This window comes from Pogoniulus pusillus, chromosome Z (assembly GCF_015220805.1).
Source record: "Pogoniulus pusillus isolate bPogPus1 chromosome Z, bPogPus1.pri, whole genome shotgun sequence".
NCBI lineage: Eukaryota > Metazoa > Chordata > Aves > Piciformes > Lybiidae > Pogoniulus > Pogoniulus pusillus.
Window position 1 is genome coordinate 36,269,309 of NC_087309.1, and position 22,074 is coordinate 36,291,382.

The following is a 22,074-nucleotide window of genomic DNA, read 5'->3' on the forward strand; positions in this document are numbered from 1 at the left end:
AAATTTTGACACCTAATCTTCCCCATTTCCTCAATACTATGAGAAATCTGTTGCCTAATCCTGTGCAACTGTGCTGACAATGTTAAAGAACAAACTTGTAAGATAAGTATTTTCTCATAGAGCAGGTAGAAACTGTGTGTAATGACAAACTTCAAAGGCTATATTTGGACTCTAGTTGTAAAAACACTGTATTTCTGTACCAAGGACTGTTTACCAAATGCCACAGGATTTTGTAATGAGAGAAAAAGTAATACCATTTTGAAGTAAAAAATGAACAAGTTTTCTACTAAGTATATCACAGGATTTTAGGTGACAGTTACTGAATGTATTGTTCTTGCTATTTCCATACAGAACATGGAAGCTAGCATAAAGATGAAATTAATTTTTTGTTTGTTTGTTTGTTTGTTTTTTCCCTCTCAGTGTCAAAGGAACCCCACAGGGCTATTCCTTAAAATAAGTTACTATATCCAGCAACCAACGCTCACTTTTTAACTGAAGCAAAACTGAATGAACGGCTGTGGTGTGAGTGGTTTGGTGGACGAGGACATAAAGGCTTCAGTTTTAAGGATCCAGTAAACTCTAAACAGAAGTCTCAGAATGAACTGTTTTTTTCAGACCTAGTAGCCATAGTAAAACCTGCACACAAATTTTGGCAACGCTCACAGTAATTGTCACTGTTGCTTAAAATGGGTAAACTTAAATGCTGAATGCAAGTATTTTCTCCTTCATGAGTACACAGCAACTTTTAGTAACTCTTGTATGTTGTGTGTTCGCTGATTGCTGACTGAAGCAGTCCATCTGGCAGATAAAACTGTGATCTAAAGACCTCAGATATAACAACTGCATGCTAATCAACTCCATTTTGAATGAGGCAACTGGAAAAGACCACCTTAGTTATACTTATTACACATAAATATAATTGCTACACATGTAAAGAGAGCATAAGCTATTTGTTTAAGTCATTAAACTAAAAGAGCTCAAAGAATCACAGAACTTTTCCTAGTGTTAATTATACCATTTCACATCATGACAGATGGATCCAGATCATATACCTCTAAGTTAGGTGGGAGCAAATTGCTACATTTGCAGTAATGTAAGTATTAAAATAATTTTTCCACAGTATTTGTTAGATGTATGTCGCTTGTGTCTTCTGATGCCTCAAGTAACAAATTATGGCCTGGAGACTCACTCCTTCAGAAATGATAAATGTAATTAATCCCAGTAATTAAAGTTAAAACATTTCCTTAATAAAATTAACAGCATTAGCCAGACCTACATGAAAATTCATGTAATTTTTCCATTTGAATAGCAGTGGTTTAACTTAAAAGTAATTAAGTACATATTAGAGAGCTACTCTTTTGAGTTTCTTTGAATAGAGAGTGTTTAAAGAAGTTAGATCACATTCTAATAACCGGTAAGACAGCTCCACTACAACAAAAAGTAACTAAATAGTTAATATTATGCTGAATGTGAACAGAAATTGGATTCTAAATTAAAGACCTTTATACAGTTGACAGTTATATTTCAAATTTTCCTAAGTCTACCTAAAAAAGTTTTCTTTCTGTGCAGAAATCTGTGAGCACAGCTATGCCCTTTTCTTCTGCTGAAACATAGTTATTGAACAGTCATTTAGTTGAAAATTATCAGATTTAATAATACTGTCTGATTCTCAGCTGCTGTTGATTGCTCTGGAAGAACATGATTAAAAACCTGTAAGTGTGAAATCTAGCTGTCTGAAAGCGAAAAAAAAATTGACTCCTTACAAGGAAAATATGTGTAATGTAGTCAGTTTAACTGATCAATTTAAATATTTAAATGTGTGGCAGATTTATATCCTGCACCTAAAAATATATCCCGACTACACTAAGAGCGAAGCCATTTCTCATACTGCATACTTTCATGGGCTCTGTTCCTCTATTATATGCATTACTGTGATGTTAATTATCAAGCAAAGGCATGATAATATGACACCCTTGTTCAAAGCCTACACCCTGCACAAGTACTTCTTTGATCCTGAAACAGAGCTGGCATTGGTGTGGCTTAAGTATTTCGCATTACAGGCAGAATGCTGAAAAATGTAACATTAAAACAATCTGATCACTGAATTCAGAGCTGACAGAACACACAGGAAAACTATAAACAAGCTCCTTGTTTGGCCTTTTCTGCCCGTTATTAGCTTACTCAATTTAAACCATGTTTATTTTAATTACCTACTTTTATTTGGCTCCATATAGAGGAGTGAAAAGAGATACCCATCAGATTTTTAGTATAGCCAGAAAATTACACATCTGCAAAACTGCCTATCAGCCTGTCCAAAGTAGCCCATGATTTTTGAAGGACAAGGACTTTGCTGATGCAAAGAGTGCTTTCCCTGAAAATCTCAAAGTTAAAACAAAATAGACATAAATTCAAACTTTACATTTTCACTCAAGTGTCTTGAAAAACCATAGTTCTCGTTACCAAAAGCATTTGCTGTACAGCAAGTAATAAATCCCCAACTACTGGCTTACCTATTCCCACAAGAAATCTTGCAGGAAGAAGTAAAGATATCACAGGAAACTTTTCCTGCTAAGAATATTCTGGCTTTTTGCCACTAAAAGTGGACAGAGTATTATTTTGGGGACAGAATTTAAGCTCTGCTGGACAGGACATAGGCTTACTAGAGCTAGGTGACAGGAAAGGCTTCATGTTTACAGAAGAGATTTGAAGTAAAAGGAAAAGAGATGATGGAGAGGAGGAAGAAATTATGTACTGTCCTCTTGGTCTTAACTCATATAAATTTTTGTTTTGTTGTCAGAACCTCATCCTCTCCTAAAGTGGGAGAAAATATTCTGGGAGATCATGAAGGAAATCCATATCAACCTATATGCTGACGTAAGGATAGACAGCAAAGTGATACATGTATTCCTGGGTTGCAGTCTTTGCCAATCTATGGTGGGGTGATTGTGACAGTCTGTAACAAGTGTAATCATGTTTGTTATCTCATTTTTTTTTCTGCATAAAAAACATTTTCTATGTCATTTGCACACTTACTTTCTTCCACTGATAGCCTCAAATACATGACTCATCCTCCAAAACCAATGATGTCTCTTTAAAGACAACATCCAGATAATTAAAAAAATCTGTAGCAAACACCTTTAAAAAAGGTCTGAAGTATTCCATGCCTATAGGCCAAGGTATTCAGCAGCATTTGTGAATAAATGTTCACTTTTTTAAAGACAAGACCTCATCCTTCCAATTATTTTTAAAATGGCATCATTAGATGAATAATCACTGAAGTACTCCGAAAACAAGAGTAGCACAAGTCACATAGCTAATTTTTCAGACATCGCTCTGAGCATGTGGCTTGAATCCTAATGCAAGTGTGGAGCAAATTGACTTTTGTGCAAATATTAGAAGCCTAAAATTGAAAATATTAGATGTTAATTAATAGTTTGATACAATTATTACTATATTTTTATAGTGTTTACTATAGTTTTGTAGTGTTACGGTATCTGTGCATCTAATAAGTAAACATCTTACTAAACTTTCTTTCTCTGTAAATAATCAAAAAGATAAATGAATCACCTTAAAGCAGTGATTCTAGAACTTTTACTTCCGTATCTCTAATAAGTTATGGTTTAGTTCTTCCTTCATGGAGGGCACTATAATTTTTGGGTTGAAGAAACAAGGAACACAGTGCTTTCCAGAAAGCATGTCATCAGGAGTGACTAGGAGACAAGGGGGAAATTGATTTGAGAAATAGTGGTCAAGATGTGTAAAGGACTAATGGGACAAAGGGACAAAGCAGCGCAGCAAGTCAGATGGCAGAGAGCCAGTGATCCCATCGCAGCAGTTTCTGATGAGCGTGTGAGACTCAGCAAGATAAAATTCAAAGCTCACAAAAGATGTATTCCCTCCAGTCTATGCTGCACCTTTTCCACTCCTAAACCAGCGTTCTGCTTTCTCACTGCTAGGTCACCTCCAGGCTACACTCTAAAACCCCTGAGAAAAACTGGCCAGGCCTCTGACGTTCAGTACCTCCTCCTCAGAGCAAAGTGAAGAAAAGAATCCTCAGAGAACACATAATCTTACCTCAACAATATCCGAATTCGTTCGACTCTCATGTGGCTCATTGTACTCGGTGTATTTCAGCAACACTTTGTCCATGTCAGTGCTGGCATACTGGAACAGTTTGTTGGTGCTGTTGAAGATGATCAGAGCAATCTCACAGTCACACAGAACACTCAGCTCATAAGCCTTCTTCATTAACCCAAATTTCCTCTTCGTAAATGTCACCTGGAAAGAAAAGAAAACAAGGACCATCAAAAATCCTCATCTGGCATATGCAGTCCTTATTCTGTTTGCTGTTATTTTTTTTCCCTAAATATAATGTGTGATTGCTGTAATCTTTGAACTGAACACATTCAGAAGGCAAATGCATAAATATAGTACCAGAATAGAACAGATATGTGTGTGGTGCAAGAGGAAATATACCTAATTCTTACTGCTCAAAACTCAAGGTGCAGTTGTAGAACATGGGATATTTTTACTAAGTAGTCCTATGAAGAGATGATGCTCCATCTTTCCATCTTACTGTTTAATTCACACACTCTTAATATTGGATATATTTTCCCATCAATATTTAAAAAAACTGCATCTCAGATTTGCAGGTGTAAATAGTTTTAACACATGCAGTCAGTTGTTATTTTTGTGATTGACTTTGATTCCACCTCATCCAGCTCCCCTTAGATTTTTAGTGAATTATTCCATACCAGATTTAAGTTGTGTAAAGGAGTTATACTGTTCATACAAACACAATCACAATGCTGCAGGAGAAATATCCAATGTTAAAAATGCAAACACTCATGTGAGAAATGTGAAGGATACAGCATGAACAAGGGAAAAAAAACCCAGTAGCTGGATGACGACAAATACCACCTTCGAAATGTTCTTTTCTAAACTCAGCCATAGCATGCTTCATATCTGATCAGATCCTTAGAAATACAAACTGACATTTTTTAGTATAAAAAAAAATTGTTCATGTTATATAGTTCTTAGTAAGCTGGCTAATGCCCTGACAACTTGCAAAACCTAAGCAGTACCAAAAATATTGTTATTGTATACAAACCCATAATTTCCACAAGGACTGCTTTGCAATGCCTGCACATTAATTACTTTTCCCCCCACCCTTTTCCCTTTTTTCTTCTTTTCTGTGCTAGTTTACAAGTCCCAGAAACTACCGTGAGGCATTTAGGCTGACTTTATGGTTGAATTTTGCTCCTTTTGTTTTGTCATATATGCAATTCTTATGAAGTGCATACAAGGGTAATGATCCTATTTGCATATTTTTCTCTAATAATTAATTTTTATTGACATGCATTTTTTAACTTGAAAATACTGTTTTGCTAAGCCTATTATTAATAAAATTTAACATGCAGTCAAGGTACATGCACGCAACCAAGTATATAGGTCTGTCTCATCCGTCACTTGGAGCTACCATTACTTAATGGAAGCAACCAGAGGCAGTCACATCTCTGCACTTTAATGCTGCAGCAAGAAGACTCTGTACATGGTTCATATGGCTGCTGTTTTATCTTGTCACATTCCTAATGCAAGTTGATGCTAACTGCAACCCCAGACTACCTTAAAATCCCAGCACATCAGGCTACAGAAAACGTGACCTTTAAGTATTACTAATCCCTATTTGCTAGTCCATCTCAGAAAGATGAGGCTCTCTGCCAATATTATGAACATTTATTCTCCCAAATGTAAAATAGATATTATTTCTCTTATTGACATCTCAAACTCTTTAGCCTTTGTTAACGTACCATTAAGAAAAGATAGATCACCACTAAATGTAATTATTCAAGCATTTAAAAAACACACTTCTCACAGCAGTGATCTCAATTATGCATAATTGATAGCAAGTTCTTTCTAAATTTGCCTGTCTTCATGGCTTTTGATATTTGGAGTGAATAATGAGATAGGTAGCAAAACTTCATTCAAATTCTGAAACAAAACCCCAAAACATCTCCATCTTTCAAACACTCTTTTAATGTTGCCTCTGATTACATAAAATTGCAGTGCATTTGTTAAAACACATATATATTTAAAAGCATGCTTTAGAAAAAAGGCTAAATATACAGAAAATAAAATGTACTGGCTCAACATATTTTCCTGCATCTAAAAATGCCTTTCAATCAACTTTTTGACCACAGTGCTGTAGGTGGAGTGTCTCTGTATAGTATGGTTTCTGTTGAAGAGAAACCTCAGAATTCAGCATGTTACAGCTTTTTACCATCAAAGTACACTCCAGTACAGAAATATCTTTAAAAGCCACTGTTTGTGTTTACTGTTAGGTGCTCCTCAACATTTAGAATAACCACATAGATGTGCTGCATAGCACATACTTATTTCATAATGCTTATCACCAGAATGACACTGGTTAGGTTCTTTTTGTGGAAAATGAAAAAGAACAAGAAAAAAGGAAAAGAAAAAGAAAAAGAAAAAGAAAAAGAAAAAGAAAAAGAAAAAGAAAAAGAAAAAGAAAAAGAAAAAGAAAAAGAAAAAGAAAAAGAAAAAGAAAAAGAAAAAGAAAAAGAAAAAGAAAAAGAAAAAGAAAAAGAAAAAGAAAAAGGAAAAGGAAAAGAAAAGGAAAGGGAAAAGGAAAAAGAAAAAGGAAAAGATGAAGAGAAAAAGGAAAAGAAAAAGGAAAATATAACAAGAAAAAGAAAAAGGAAAAGTAAAAGGAAAAAGAGAAAGAAAAAGAAAAAGAAAAAAAATAAAAAGAAAGAAAAAGGGAAAAGAAAAAGGAAATGCACAGGAAAAGCAAAAAGGAAAAGAAAAAGAAAAAGACATTCCAGCAAATCATCTAGATCTTCTTATTGTTTCTTTAAAATATAATCTTAATTGCTCTGGTTTTGATTTGTTTTTAACTCCTTGGTATTTCTAACATTTTCTAGATCTACTAGATGCCTTTATAAAAGTTTATAGTAGGAGTGAACTTGTATTTTCAAATGTTCAAATATTCAGTAACTTCGGAAAAGATTAAGAATACTTCAAGGCATTCAAAAGGAAGCAATCTTTTTGCGTGCTTTCTCCTATGTGGCTACATAAGGAAGATGAATAAATTTCCATACGCTAAAATATTTCTGTGAGCAATATAATTAGACAGCAGCTCTATTACTTACTATTTCTGGTTCTCAATTTGTTAAACCACTTGTTATGGAAGCCATGATCACTGACAGTAAAATGGTCAAATTAATATTGTTTAAGGTAACAGATAATATTGCAGGAATTCTGCTGAGTTGTGGAAATATCTTAATTACTATTTTTTTAATGTGGAAGATAGCCTGCAACCTACCCTCGGGAAGTGTAGGTTGAACTGACTTGGTGCTGAGAATGAACAATGCAAGCAATCCAGATGAACGCATTACAGCACCAAAAAATCCAGGTGATCACTAATTCTTGTTATTATCTGCTGCATTTATAGTTCCCAGTTGTGATAGTGACATGTAACAATGGACAATGTTACTTTGTAATTTGACATGAAGAACACTAATGAGATTGAAAACAGAACACACATACACTAAGACAATTCATCAATATATTTAAGAGGATATCCCAAAAATGCATGCATTTCAATAACTGTCTAATATTTAACTTTTTCCCCTTCATCAGCAAGAAGTAAGTGCAAGTTCTTTTCTGATAATATCAGTGAAGATAAGATTATTTATCCCTGTGTAACCACTGCTGATTTGTTGGTATTTTCCAGTTAACTAATTTTCTCCTTTTTAGGAGATCATTTAAGATGTCCTTCTCTATTATTTTTTTTAAAAGGGACATAATATTTTGTAGCAGTAGTATAAGAACTGGAGAGAATGCAGCTGGAGTGGAGGGAGGAAGCTGAGTAGGTAAGAGGCCAGCATTCAGCTGTCTTTTAAACACAGGGCTTGAACACTGACACAATTTCTAAACACTGTTAGAAGGTGCTTTTACGCATAGTTTTGTATTTAGTGCAAAAAGATGAGTGCGTGGAGAGTGCCACATTTACCCCGAAACGTACCAAAAAATAACCTAATTCCATCACTTTGTATTTACCGAAAACTAGCCCTATGGTTATTTTACTTGTTTAAAGATTATTTTAGCAATGAAACTGCCCTCGTAACAGGAATGATGGCATTCAAAAATAGGTTAGTAAGACCTGCACCATTCTTGTATGTGAAGAAGGACAAATGCTGATGACTCTGTAAGCTGTGAGCAAATCAGATGCTGTTTTCAAGTATTGGGAAGACTTAAAAAAGCTCAAACAGTGAGGTAGCTTGCTTCCAACTTCTTTGATGTAAATCAAGGCAAGCTTTTTATTCATTCTGGATGAAATTCTAAAGGTGAAACCCACTGTATGTGCTAACGGAAAGGCATTGACAAAAGAGGATTGTTAAAAGGACGCCTTTCCACTTCAACTGTCTCTTCTTCAATGGCATGGAAACACCTCTCAACTAGTTCTTCATGCATAAATCTGCAAAAGTCTTCTGAGAGATGGTTCACGGACTAGGCATTGCAATGCCTGTAAGTGGGGCTGTAGACACCCTGAATTCAAGCATGCCTATCACACACTGTGATATGCTCCATTTAGACAGCGATCTTGCCCAGAGCAGGCTTTCTTGTTTAACTGATAGCAAGTAAAACTTCCTTAAAATAAATAAATTAGCAGGTAATGTTGCTTGGTTGTGAGTGTAAAGTACTTCACGTCCTGAAATTTAAACTTAAAAGTGTGTGTAAGTGGTGATACTGGCCACTGGAAGTAGCTGTTATTTAGCTTCACCATCTTGTAGATGTTAATGTATCAGTGGAGGAACAGGAGCAGCCATAAATACTCCTATTTAGTGAGTACAGACTTCAGGTTGCACTATTTGACTTTGTCACAGTGTAGTTTTAGGGCTGTTGTGTTGGGTTTTTTTTTTTTTTTTTGTTTTTTTTTTTTTGTTTGTTTGTTTTTTTTTGTGGGAGTTAGTTTGGGATTATTTAAATCTTTTTGTTTGTTTTCAATTAGGTCCTCCTAATACTTTCTATGAAATTTCACACATTTTGAGACGCTAAACCATGCCAGCACTCTGTATTTGTCATTAACGGTCACAGAATATGTGCTAACATTTCATGTTTCCAAAGAAGCAGTCCTGTGGTCTTTCAAGTAATTCAGTACAGCCAATGGCAAAATATCAGTGCTCCCTTCCTTCTTCATATCCCAATTATAAAGATACATAGCTGCTAACATAGAAAAAATGAGCAGAACAGGGAATTTGCACATAATCCTTCCCATATACATGTGAATAGTGAAAAACAGAGATCACCAATGCAAAGAAATGTCTGCCATAGACATTGCCTGGCCAAGAAATATTGCTCTGTTTGTCCTTGTTTCATCTGGAAAGTCTACATATCTGATGCAGGGACTAGAATGAGCATGGCATGTGGCAAACAGGAGATATTAGGAGAGAAATCTACATAAATGCAAATATAGCACACAAAGTCATGTTGGCCATGTGCAAACCACTGTGCTCTTGAGTGAAGTGCTGGGAGCCTAGTGCTGTCATATATGGAAGCCCCAACTAACTACCGGAGAGGCAACAGCTCTTATCATAATCTTTGTTCCACTTCCTCCTATTTAATTTTCATTCTGATCTGAAGAGACCTTGAAGAGTTCTGTTCTGCAACAGTCTTTACAGCAGCCTTCAGCAGGACTGGGAAGCAGCACCAACGAAGGATTCACTCCAGACAAACCTTCCTTTATGCAATAGCTGGGCATGCCATATTAAATGAAAGACCCTTTAAAGAGCAGTGAAGGACCTTCAGCAATCTGCTTCCATGTTCTTACAACCCTCCAGCATAACTTACAGGGATGAGACAGCAGTGATTTATGCTGGTAAAAAGAGCTATTGTCCCAGAAAGCCTCAAGCGTATTGAGCAACAACTTGCTGAATAGTCCAGATAAAGAGGAGTTCTAAGCAGCATGCCCTGAAATTACAGCTACAACAAATAAAATGTTCATGGTTGATCCGTGGAAACAGGAATGTTTTGTACTTGTGTGCTATGCCCTATTTTTAGTCACTTAAGACACAAATAGTAGATCAAATACATAAAATAGTGATATTATCAAGTCTGCCCAAATCCAACACATGATGGTGGATGTCTTGTAAAAATCTTCTTTTTGTACATCAAGAGAGGAAGGGCAATTGGTATATGTGTTAATTAAGAGATGATATGGCAGATTGGAAATTAGTAAGGTGTACAGTGTCAATATGCTGTGCACTTTAACTTACAAATTAGATTGAAAATGAGAGAGGTATGTGAGAATAATAGTGGTTCATCTCTGATTTTTTTATTTCCTCTTCCTGAATCACAGAGGTAACATTAAATCCATTATATATAGATATACATATATTAGGTAAAATAAATCCTGTATATCAGAAACACAGTAGATCACTCAATACATATATAGAGAGAGAGATATAAAACCTGACTTTTTTTCCTTTTATTTTTCCTTTTCTTTTTCTTCTCTGTGTTTTTTCTTTCCTTTTTCTTTTTTTTTTCTTTTTCTTTTTCTTTTCTTTCCACATCAGTAAGCTATCACCAGTTCTGGCAGGTACAAATAGATGTTTAGGGTAAAAAAAACATGTTTACTAGTTCTGTGCTGCTAAAATGTTCATAAGGTAAAGGTCAAAGAATATTTCATTCCCTGCTGAGCAAATGGTCAGGAAGCACATTTGTCTGCATTTCCTGTCATAACAGGAAGAGTGTAACTTCTTCCTCTCCACAATGGCTTCAGTTCTGCTTCCCACCTCCAGCTCTTGCTCCCCCAGGGCTTTCCATACCATTCCTTTCAAGACAGCAAGGTCTGAGCCTGTCTGCACTGTTTTTCAAATCTTCTGTGTTGTCAGATGCCTCGTTCACTACTGCACTCTTTTACTCAGGCTTCTAGATCACACTTCAATTATAAGTAATTTGACCTAAATATTTACATTATGCTAATTTGCTCTAAATTATGCTCAGAACATACATTTGTAACGCAGGCACACTTAACCCTAAATGTAATACATTCCCAAAAATTCACAGTTCAGCTGGTCTCTTAAAACTTTCCTTCTCAGGTAGTCTGACATTATCTGAAAAGTGCTGCCAGGGTTACGCAGATCACTGCAGTTTAGGAATCATAAGAACGCGAGGTGTACTCTTTGCTTACAGGAACTTAACCTCTGAAAAGAAACAGGACCAAGACCTAACTATAATCCTGTACGTCTTACTGTCCTAATGTCTTATTGTGTGCAAGTTAATGTACAAAAGAGAAGGAATTAAAATATGTAAAAGAATGCAAGTGATGTTTAAGATAAAGGTTCATTGAACTGCACAATGCTTCGCTGCATAGTTAAGCAGTTTTATTTTCATATGAAAACATGTCCCTGTAGGTATAAAATAGTAAAATCTCAGATCTTGGATGAAATGAAGACACTCCACGGGGAAAGACTGACAATATCAGGAAAGCAGTGGAAAAAAAATTCTCTAACTTTTGCTCACATTAGCACTAATATGCAAGGATCTTCTCTTTTTCTATGGAGTGTTTCTGATTCAGCTGATAATCTCTTACTGTTCCTTTAAAACAGAGCTGAAACACAGATAAAAATAGATACAGGAGGCTGAAATTAGTTTTGAAACTGGCAGCATTAGGTATCGAAGTCAGTAGAACAAATCTAGGTCTTCCTGCAAACGGTCATTTCCCTCCAGGATATTCTTTCCCTGCCCTGTAACCTCACTTTACTTATCTGTTGTAATTTGCTCTCTATTGAGCTGATAACTGCAGCAAGTCTTGGTTTATAGCATTACAAATTTTCTGGAATCAAAGAATGATAAGAAGTTTATGCATGAAAAAAATGGAACATGAATATGTTGCTGTTATATCTCACACACAGACATGATGCTTTCAAAAGGGTGTGTTACTACTTAAGCATCTTAATATTGAAGTGTGCACTTCCTATGGCATTTAATAACACTTAAGGTCCCAGCAGCTCATAACAAATTGTTAAGAGATATTTTAAACAGCAAAATCATTACCTAAGCTCAGCTGCGTTTTGGCTGTGAGTCTGACAACACTGTGCTTCACAAGCACAGGGGAAAAAAAAGGCAAAGAAAGAAGAACAAATGAAACTCATGAGCAAGATGATCTGAGGGATTAAAAAATGGTGAATTGCCATGTAAGACCTGATATTTCTTAAGATTCTATAAAAGGATGAAAATTAAAAGCAATAGAGTTTTGAAGACCCAATACTAGAATGTCATTGAGTCAGTAAGTCCTCTTTCCTGGGTCAATGTACCTCTAGATTTAGCTCACAGACCATGGATTTAATGAGATATTTTGTAAGTGACCTTGTATAACAGTAATACAGTATCATTTACGTCAGTACACCTATTTATTTTAGGCCTGGGCAGTCCTGCCTGGATGGTTGCAAAGAGAGTTTCAGATGATCCCAGTCTACAGCACTCCACAAAAGGACTTCATTAAAAAGAACAAAGTATTTAATACTGATGAAAAATAAACAAAAATAATACAAGTAATATTTCCTCCATGTGTTGACTATAACAGAGTCATTTATTTCAATGAAGAAAACATAAAAATAAAGTTCGTCTCTGTTTTTTTTTGCAAATTCCTTTCCTCTTTTTTGCCCCCTCCCCCCCCCCTTTTTTTTTTTTTTTTTTAATTCTTCATGGCATCCTTCTTCAGTATGCACAAAAGATTTGTGGCAGAATATCTCTGGCTACTACTGCTGGTGAGGATAATGTCACCTAAACAGTCTACTCAAACGGGCTGTTGACAAGGCTACTATGATCTCAGGAGCCTCAGTAGCACTAACAGAGATTTGTTCCACATTTATGAAGACTTTATTATCTAGTGTCACAATAATAAAGTCTCTGGTCACATTGGCTGCTAATGACAGGATCCTCTTGAGAGTTGTCGTTTCCATTTACTATCACGATGCACAAATAAATACACATTTACTTTAGCCTTGTCAGTTACTTACACTCCTTCTCCCCGTGGCTAAAAGCAGAGTGAAAGGGAATTTTTGAGAAGGGCTTTTCTGAAAGTTTCTGAATCAAAGAGATTTTTTGATTGCTCACAGAATATTCAAACATCCTTGACACCTTTGCCACCAGACAGTAGCTATGTGGGCCAGAATAATGCAACCAACTGGCAGCCCACATGAAATTACCTTAAATTGATGGCTCCTCCTAGTTAGAAGCCTGAATTCCGCACTCACTGAAGTCAATGATAGAGCTCCTAGGCAGCCCAGGGTAAAAGGCCAGTACCTCTACTGTCTGAGTTGCAGAAGTTTCCCTTTAATTTATCCCTAAACATCGGCACAATATTTCAAATAGTTTTTTAGAGGGTAGGTCATATTCCCACATTGTACATTGACTATAAGATTTACAGCCGGACATCTGACTGGGTATTCAATACTCATTGATTACTAGTAAGTTCATTAAAGCACACAAATCCCACCAACTACGAGAAATCCTGCTCAGGGTTACTTTTGTCCTTCCCAAACTACTCCTGCAATAACTTTAGATAGTAGGGAGTCATCTACTGTAGCAGACAGGATTGTGAAGGAAAATAGTTGTTATCATGATAGAACAAGTACTCCATTCAATGGTAAAAATAAGCAGTGAGTAAGGACATTGGGCAAATAAGTGGAAAATCAGGGAGAGAAATCACCTTCCACAAGCCTTGTAACAACTTAAATCATTTTGCAAAAATTATCTTATGCAGACAGATTCACCCTTGCACTGGGAGAGGGCAGAAGAGAACTACTGCTCGGTCCCCTTGCTTGTTGAATTGCGTCTATTTTTCCCTGCATGTGCTGTCCTGCAGAGAATTTACATGCCTGAAAACAGCTGAGAATGCACTACCCATGTATATCATATTCCCATCCAACATCCCGTGTACTGTGAAACTACACTGAGTTTGAAAATAAGAAGCATTAAGGCAGTTCCAAGTCAACAGATTTGCTGCTGTTCTTTCAAACATATTTCAGTGAGGAAGTAAGAAAGAGAAGAATATAATCTCCATCCATGACATAGTAACCAGAATCACAAATAAGCTCTGTGGAAACATGCTTTGGATAATGTCTTAATTTTATTAATGAAAAACTTTTAAACTTTGCAATCTTTGAATCTTTTATGTGAATTTAAAAGTGTTTATATTTGTTAACATAGGAGTATAAGCCAGTTACTATTTTAAGATTACTGGAAGTGTGTGAATTAGAAAACAAATAAACCAATGCAGCTTCACTGAAGCAGCAAAAGCTTATAGAATACATTATATTTCAATAAACAATAATGCTTGAGAAGGAGGACTTCTGCTACGAATTGCTAAAAGATCAAGCAGCTGTTTAAACATTTAACAAATGGTTAAAAGTTCAATCAGTGATCAGCCAATTCATACACACATCACTACAACTCAAAAGCCTGACCCCACAGTCTAAATTAATCAATAGAAATCTTTTCACTGTTTTCACTAAGCTTTAAATGAGGGCACTAAATTCAAAGGAGATAAAGCCAGTATAAACACTTTCTAAGTTACATTTTCATATATTATTAGGGATGGGAAGTAGAATCAAGATAATTATACTATGGGGTGGGTAAAGCAAGGCAAGTCTATCCTTTCAGCCTCACAGTGACTAAACAACATGATGGACATCATCAAATGCTAGCAATATAAACATTTTCTGCACTAGCACTAGGGTAGTTAGTGTTATAGTTTAATTAATAATCATTGATTCTGAAAGCTGGTGCTGGAGTTCTAGAGACTCTACTGTAACTTAAAAGGCAGTCTTCAATTTGTAAAGGAAGTTTAGCTTCTTGAGAGATAACTCTTTGGCAAAACTGGGGATTAAGTTTCCCAAAATTCCTGTGTTTATAGAGTAAGCAACTGGGTGCTGAAGCTACTCTGTAAACTAATGTACTAATTACAAATCATTTACAAAAGAATTTGGGTTCATGTCAAAGAGAAACCATGGTTCTGAACAACTACTGTCATAATGCATAATGATAAATTTGGTTCAATATTTTGATTCCACTTTCCATTCCATCTATAAAATAAGTAAAATCAATATGGTGATGGTTTTGTATTGACATAATTACTGTGGGTTTGTTTTTGGATTTTTTTTTGGCTTGGTGTTTCCACCATAAAGGCAATTTTTTGCTTCTCTATGTAAATTTTTTGTCATGGAGACCAGAACTGACTACTATCACTACAAAATGTGAGAATTATTAGAAAGCATGCTTAAAGATTATAATTTGCCATAATGCCTAGGTTGAATTTTTCATGGCATTACAAAATCCTTGAATACTAACAGCTTCTTAAAGAAACAACCTGAATCTATGAAGAAATTTATAGACCAAATGATCAGAATAAACATATTACAGTGAATCAGTATCAAGTTCTTAAAAAACAGCTACTTAAGATTACACCTAAATTGCAGTCACATATATGAAGAACTTTAGTCAGAGTGTTAAATAGTTTTATGGAGCATTTCTCACATGTGTGCATCTTCAGTTTCTGCAAAACATCCATCCATTTACACCAAGTGTAAACAGCAAAAGCTTTTAACTTAAAACTATATTTTAAGATGCCAATTGTTGAATTTTATTTTTATGGAAACAAGAAGGCAGTTTTTAAAATTTATGATCATATTTTAACTAGCAGAGATAGTGTTGATAATAAATGACAGCTCTCAGACATTTTATCTAAAGCAGTACTAAAAATTAATTAGGCAGCCACAGCATCAGTAACAGAGACTGTTTCTTAACTACGACATGCCAATACTACTGTATGTGGGTTTTAGAATGTGTTAGGCTGTTCAATTTTTTTTTTTATACTTCAGAGAGGAAAAGATGTTGTGCTTTTTTTTTTTAATGAAATGATGGAATTTTTATGTAGTGAAGAAGGTAAAAATACAAGTACTTCAAACACACAGAAACGTAAATAATTGGGATCTCTGAATGTAGCTGCAAGTCCTCCTGCAAAGAGACTCAGAATAGTTCACAACAAATGATACTAAAAGCCTGTGTCCTGTAACAACTTGAAGTTGTGCTTAGCCATGTGTATGAAGACAGAGTGCAGAGAAGGCCCAAAGTAGAGCACAGACATCAGTCTTTGTAGAATCAAGTATTAAATTCCTAATTGTGTATGTTACTAAATTTCTGAGGTTTCTGGCTGCTTCCAAAAGAACTTTTTTTCTCTGATAGTCTACCAAACATTGTTTGTATATGTAAGTATTGGTATAGGCACATAAAGTTATCAACTTTTTGATCACTTCTGAGAATAAGTCACTTCAGAGATAAAATACGATGTTCAAAGACAGTATTTTTGCTACTCACCTGTCTGTTACGTTCATCCATAATCCTTGTAATCTGAATCTTTTTTCTCCCCATAGTCCCCGTTTTTTTTCCTCTCCTTCTTCCTTAAAATTATGTATTTTTCCCTTCTCTTTTCTTCCTCTTTCCTGTTTCCTCAAAACAAACCTCCTTCTTCAGCACTTGCACTACTCAATTCACAGTCCCCTGCATCCGCTCCTGCCAAACATAGAAAGGAAATCAAATGTTATTACAAAAATTGATAACTAGATGAAAGTCACTGCATGGAGCTGACCAAGCACCCACACTATAATATAGTGCGTGAGTATATTATAAAAAATTACTGCATTTATAAAATAAGTAATGCATAGAGAAATAATAATTTAATTCAAAGGCTTCTTTTTATGGGCAAAGACATCAATATATCAAGAAATTAAGAAAAGGACCAAAATACACATTGCCAAAATTTTAACACAATTAGGTTTCTCTAGTTCAAAATATCACCCACTGCTCTAATATGAAGAATTACCTAAATCAGAGAGTTAATGAACCTTTCTGTACCTATGTATGCTAAGTAGGCCAACTAATTCATTTCTGAAGGGAAAACAATCTTGTGTTTTGACAGCAGAGGTGATAATGTCCCTCATTATGCAAATAGGATGGACCTTTATTAAAGTGTTGCTTGATATATGAGGGATGTCAGGTACTCAAAATCCAAATTTTTTAACCTTATTCTTTAAGAATATAGATTACTGGAAGCATTAGTCAAGATACTTGAAGAAAACAGAAAAGCATTTTTCCTTGTTTCATTTCCATGTGAGATCTTAAATGTTCTGGCCAATGATTTCTAACTAGCAAACAGGTAAATCTTTCCTTATAAAAATTCTTGCACCAAAGACAAATTATACAGCGCAGAATAACAGGGACAGATGATAATTTAAAAATGTCTTGAAAGAGATTTTTACTGTTTTAGTAATACACTGGTACTATCTCTTGAGCTTTGCCATTATCATTGTATTCTAGAGGTTAGGACAGTTAGATGCAGCATATAAAAGTAAAGAATGAGTATTTCACAAAATATCATACATCACAAATTAGCTTCTGTCATCTGCAAAGTATTCTTAGAAATAACAGAGTTGATAGAAACGGAATAAAACCATTCTGACCAGTCTAATACTAAAGTAAAAGACGCACTTTTTCCTTCTGAACCATTTACCATATTTTCATATTCACGAATACTGAGTAGAGCAGCACAGAGCTGTTTCAAAAACAGAAGAAAAAATAAAATACTGAACAAGTACCATTTAAAATAACATTTTAAAGTTTTTCTGTTAGGCCCATAGACCACTACAAATGCCACCTTGGAAATAAAAACTTTGGAACCTTAAAGCACTGGTTAGTGTTTCCTTATATATTTTAAGCTTGTAGTCTCGTAGCCAACCTGATAAATTCTCACAGTATGTTATGTAACACTAAGCCGATGTCCTGGCCACTTAATCCATTATTTGGCTCTGATTCAAAGCTACTGAGGTAGAAAAGCTAGACCTCACTTACTCTGATCTTCAATTCTCTCTTGATTTTCTCTGCATATATTAAACTCTAAGATGCTCAAGAGTTTTATGGCTCTACGAAAAAATAATAAATAAATAAATTAACAAGTCAGTCATCAATTTGAGTTTTCTAACTAGCTGTTAAGCTACAATTAATGTGCTGGGCAAAAGAAATTTTCAAGTACAATACTTACTACCTTTTTATACATAGAATCATAGTCATAGAATCATAGAATCTTAGAATCACAGACATGAATGTCATTACATTATCTGCTAGGCATATTTATAGCCTAAACTAGAACATGGAACAAATCATATTCCAAATATAATCAGGTGCAAAGGCTGCAATATTTTTTTTCTGCTTCTCACTTGATTGAAAACAGTTCAAATTTTCACAGCCTAAAAAGACACAAGGGTGCTTGATCTTTTTTACAACAAGAAATTGAAGTCCAAAACACTGAAATAAATTGATCAAATGTATTCATAAAACTTTTTTTCCAAACAAAGCTAGGAGACAGTCTTATCTGATATTCAGTGTTGACAAAGAGACTCAGTCTATTTTTGGAAACAGTTTTAAATTTCCTCAGACTGGGTTTCTTTCCTGTTTTTCCTATAGTCTTACCTCTGATACAAAGAGCAAGTTAGACTGGTGTTTCCCATGCACATGCAGGACCCAAAGGAGTCTAACAGGCTTTCTCTGTAATAGTAAGCCAATAATCCACTGCAAATGCATATGGAACAACTTCCTTTCCTTTCATTCAGCTGTGACCAGTGGCACTATCAGCTTACGGCACTACGCCTGTCTAAGCTCTTATTCACTGCAAGGTGGAAGGTCAGGATGGACAGATTAGCACAGTGGTGACAGGGTAGCAAGGATGAGAGCAGTTCTGCAGGGCAAGCTGCTGATGCTCAGTGCATTTGGAAAAAAACAAACCACTGAATACTAAGAAATATCTACTACAAAGGAAAACAATCTTAGTGGAGGAGCAATATATTGAGGCCCTCCCACACACTTATCAGTTCCTCATTTATTATTAGTCTTCAAACAACAAACGTTTTTGTAGGCAGTTTAAAGCTAGAACATTTAAAATTGCTATGATCTGCATAAAATTATGTTCAAGTAATTCATGCAATACTCAATAGGCAGAATTTTGTTCTTCATTACCCAAAGTAATCCAGTAATGACACTGGTCTTATTTTAAGGGTAAAAATAGAGGAAAATAAAGCTGAAAGGGAGCATTATTTGGTTGTTCAATATTATCACATAATTTGGGAGAACCTGAAGGAGAAGACAAAAATGCATTAGGTCATACACATCCAACATGAAACTTGCAAGGAAATACAAAGTTGCTTCAATGGACAGCAAGTTAAATTTGCTTGCATGGAAGAAAAAAACCAATCTCTCTTGTTTGCTTTTTTCCTTTCTAGTCTGATTTCATGTAAAAGCTTTTCTAGAAAAAATATTTATTTTTTCCCTTTCTTTTTGTTTTTGTTTGTTTTTTAAAGTTTCCCCTCCTCTGCTACTGGAAAGAAATTGGGGATGCTGTGATATTCTCTACATTCATCTTACTCTTTCAGAAATACATACATATATTTATATTTAAGAAGATGTGCTGCTCTTGCTGTTTTCCTAGAGTTATACTCATTTCATTAGTATAGATATAAAGCAGAGAGCTGGACTGATTCCAAATCAATTAGATTCAGATGAGTAAATCAAGACATCTGATGGAAGGGCTATAACCTTTAAAGTCTGGTGACTTCTGAGTCAGATGGAATATAAAGACCTCTGGAGACCAACAAATCCCTACGGTTACTTTAGGACTTCACCAGTGTTCTCAGTAGTTTTTGAAGATTCTTGCAGGATTAAAGATTACAGCAGTAATCACTTAAAAGTCCCGTTAACTGATAAATAGTATTTCCCTAGAATGAAAAAAGTGCACCAGTGAGAAAAGTTTAAGGTACTACAAAACTCAAAACAGTACTGCAGGTTTTCATTATCCAAGAGAATCTAAAAAGGAACCTAAGATAATTGCAAAAGCTTTGCTGAAGTAACTCAGCACGTAAAAGAAACCTTCCAACTTAATGACACAGTCACATGCAAGCAAATTGCACTTAAAGAAACACAGTTACATGCTATGGTCTTACAGTCTTCAGCATTTTTTTGCAAACCCAAACAATTGAAAAAAAAGAAAAAAGGCAACATATAAAAATCAGACTGCTTACAAAAAGAGGAACTTCATTTTTGGCGGGCTTCTGTTCACTGTATGATTTGGCAGAGGCAGTGGTAGCTGACAGAAGACTGATCTGAGCCTTGAGAAGGGAAAAGCACTAATGGACAAACGCAGCAGCAGATGATGGCTCCTGTCTCCCGTTTGCACATTCACGGACAGACATACAGACGTGAGTGCACATACACACACACGCGCACACACACACACACACATGCACACCCACTATCCCCTCTCTGCAACCCAGAAGAATCTTGATAGAATGGCAGGAAACACGCACAGAGTGGTCAGGGAAGGATGTGATGTCAGCAACCACGAACAATAAAAGGTGTAAAGGTGCTTCCTTCCCTAAACTGTTCCAGAAGTGCAAAATGGGAACCAAAACTCTCCACTTCCTTCTATGAGCAGAACTGTCTGAATCTGCTTTGCTGCAACACCCCAGACAGAGAGTCCTTTGAACAGTCACTCCAGGGGCAATATGGAGTATCAAAACAGGAGAGTGAAAACATTTAATTTATAAACAAGGCAGCCAGAGAAAAACTAAGCTAAAATGTACTGGGCTTTAGCATTTTCGTGGTTGCTCTACAAAAGAAACAACCTTGCCATAAAGATATCTGTATTTCATTAAGCAGTTTGCATTTTGAGTGGATTAATTAGTTAAAATTAGACTACTAAATCAAATATTTTTTTATTATCTTGATATAAGGAAGCAAACAAAAAAATGTTGTCCCCTTTTTCTTGCCACTCTTATCTTGATAAACAGAAGCAACCTGAGGAATCTATAGAATGTTGTTGTGCAAGCTGTTCTGTTTACTCAAAAGAGTTCTGAATCAGACTCTAAATAAAAAACTGAATGTATGTAAAATTCATCATCTATCTTCCAAATGAAAAATCAACTGCAAAACCTGCAAAATATCAAAAAACCTGCATAGTCAAGTGAAATGATCACACAAATGTTTTCTGTAACAGCCTTAGCTGACTATCCTGCATGTAGAAACACAGCGAAGAAACAGCTGGGCATAGTGCGTTAAAGTATGCACTGATAACTTAGGGTTTGACACCTTGAGCTGCATAAAGTTGAAGACAATTGAGAACTGGGAGAAAGTAGCAAACATCTCTTATGTTTTCTGATTGAGATCAGCTGACATTACAGACAGAAGTGGTCCTTCACATTCAGTGTGGTTTGGTTGCACTGCCATTATGGAAGACACAGTTTGGGCCGTTAGCGGAAAGGCCACTATAAAATTACGTAAGTCGTCACCAAAGCAGTACAGCAGTACAGCAGAAATGGCATAAGCTACAATATGGTTATCCAGGCAGAAAGCCATGAAAGAAATGAATCTTAGTCATCTTAAGGTTTCAAACATCTGTCCACAGCACTCCGATTTAGAAATTAAACATAACCTACATTTATGTGTTTTGATCTTAATGGCATGCTGCCACATGAAAAGATTGGATGGGAGTTCTTTTTAATCTACTAAATTTAACTCTCAGAGGATCATGCATTTTGCTACAGGAAGTATAAAACAAACATTTGAGATATAATGGATATAATGTAGCAGATGAAATACTACAGACTACTAGAGAAACAGCATATCAAACTTAGAAAGTCTGTACATAAAGAAATTATTTGTAATCTCTAACTACCAAAGCTTATTCATCTTTTCATTCTTCTGGCCTCATTCCTGATTTATGGTATGAGTTTAATTTGTAACAGATAATGATTCAAGGGCAATGAAATTCTGCATCAAGGCAGGAGCAAAATGTTCATGAAGTTGCAAACTGCTAAATAATTCCCTATGTGCGATTTGTTAATTAAAAATTTCTTTCTTTCCCTTTCTTTCTTTCTTTCTTTCTTTCTTTTTCTTTCTTTCTTTCTTTCTTTCTTTCTTTCTTTCTCTTTCTTTCTTTCTTTC

The 22,074-nt window shown here is 35.4% G+C and overlaps 1 protein-coding gene across 6 annotated transcripts in view; it reads right to left on the minus strand.

The window, feature by feature from the left end:
• The window catches only part of MEF2C (myocyte enhancer factor 2C), a 131,724-nt gene that overhangs the window by 67,514 nt on the left and 42,136 nt on the right, over positions 1-22,074 (minus strand). For 5 of the 6 annotated variants that reach the window (XM_064140602.1, XM_064140600.1, XM_064140601.1 and 2 more), the window contains exons 2-3: positions 16,405-16,599; positions 4,075-4,278 (exon numbers count right to left, since the gene is read on the minus strand). In XM_064140602.1, coding sequence (XP_063996672.1) covers positions 4,075-4,278; positions 16,405-16,458 — 258 coding nt within the window. In that variant the 5' untranslated portion in view covers positions 16,459-16,599. Of the gene's footprint in view, positions 1-4,074; positions 4,279-16,404; positions 16,600-17,934; positions 17,995-22,074 lie in introns of those variants that run through there. The other variant, XM_064140599.1, reaches the window with a different exon arrangement.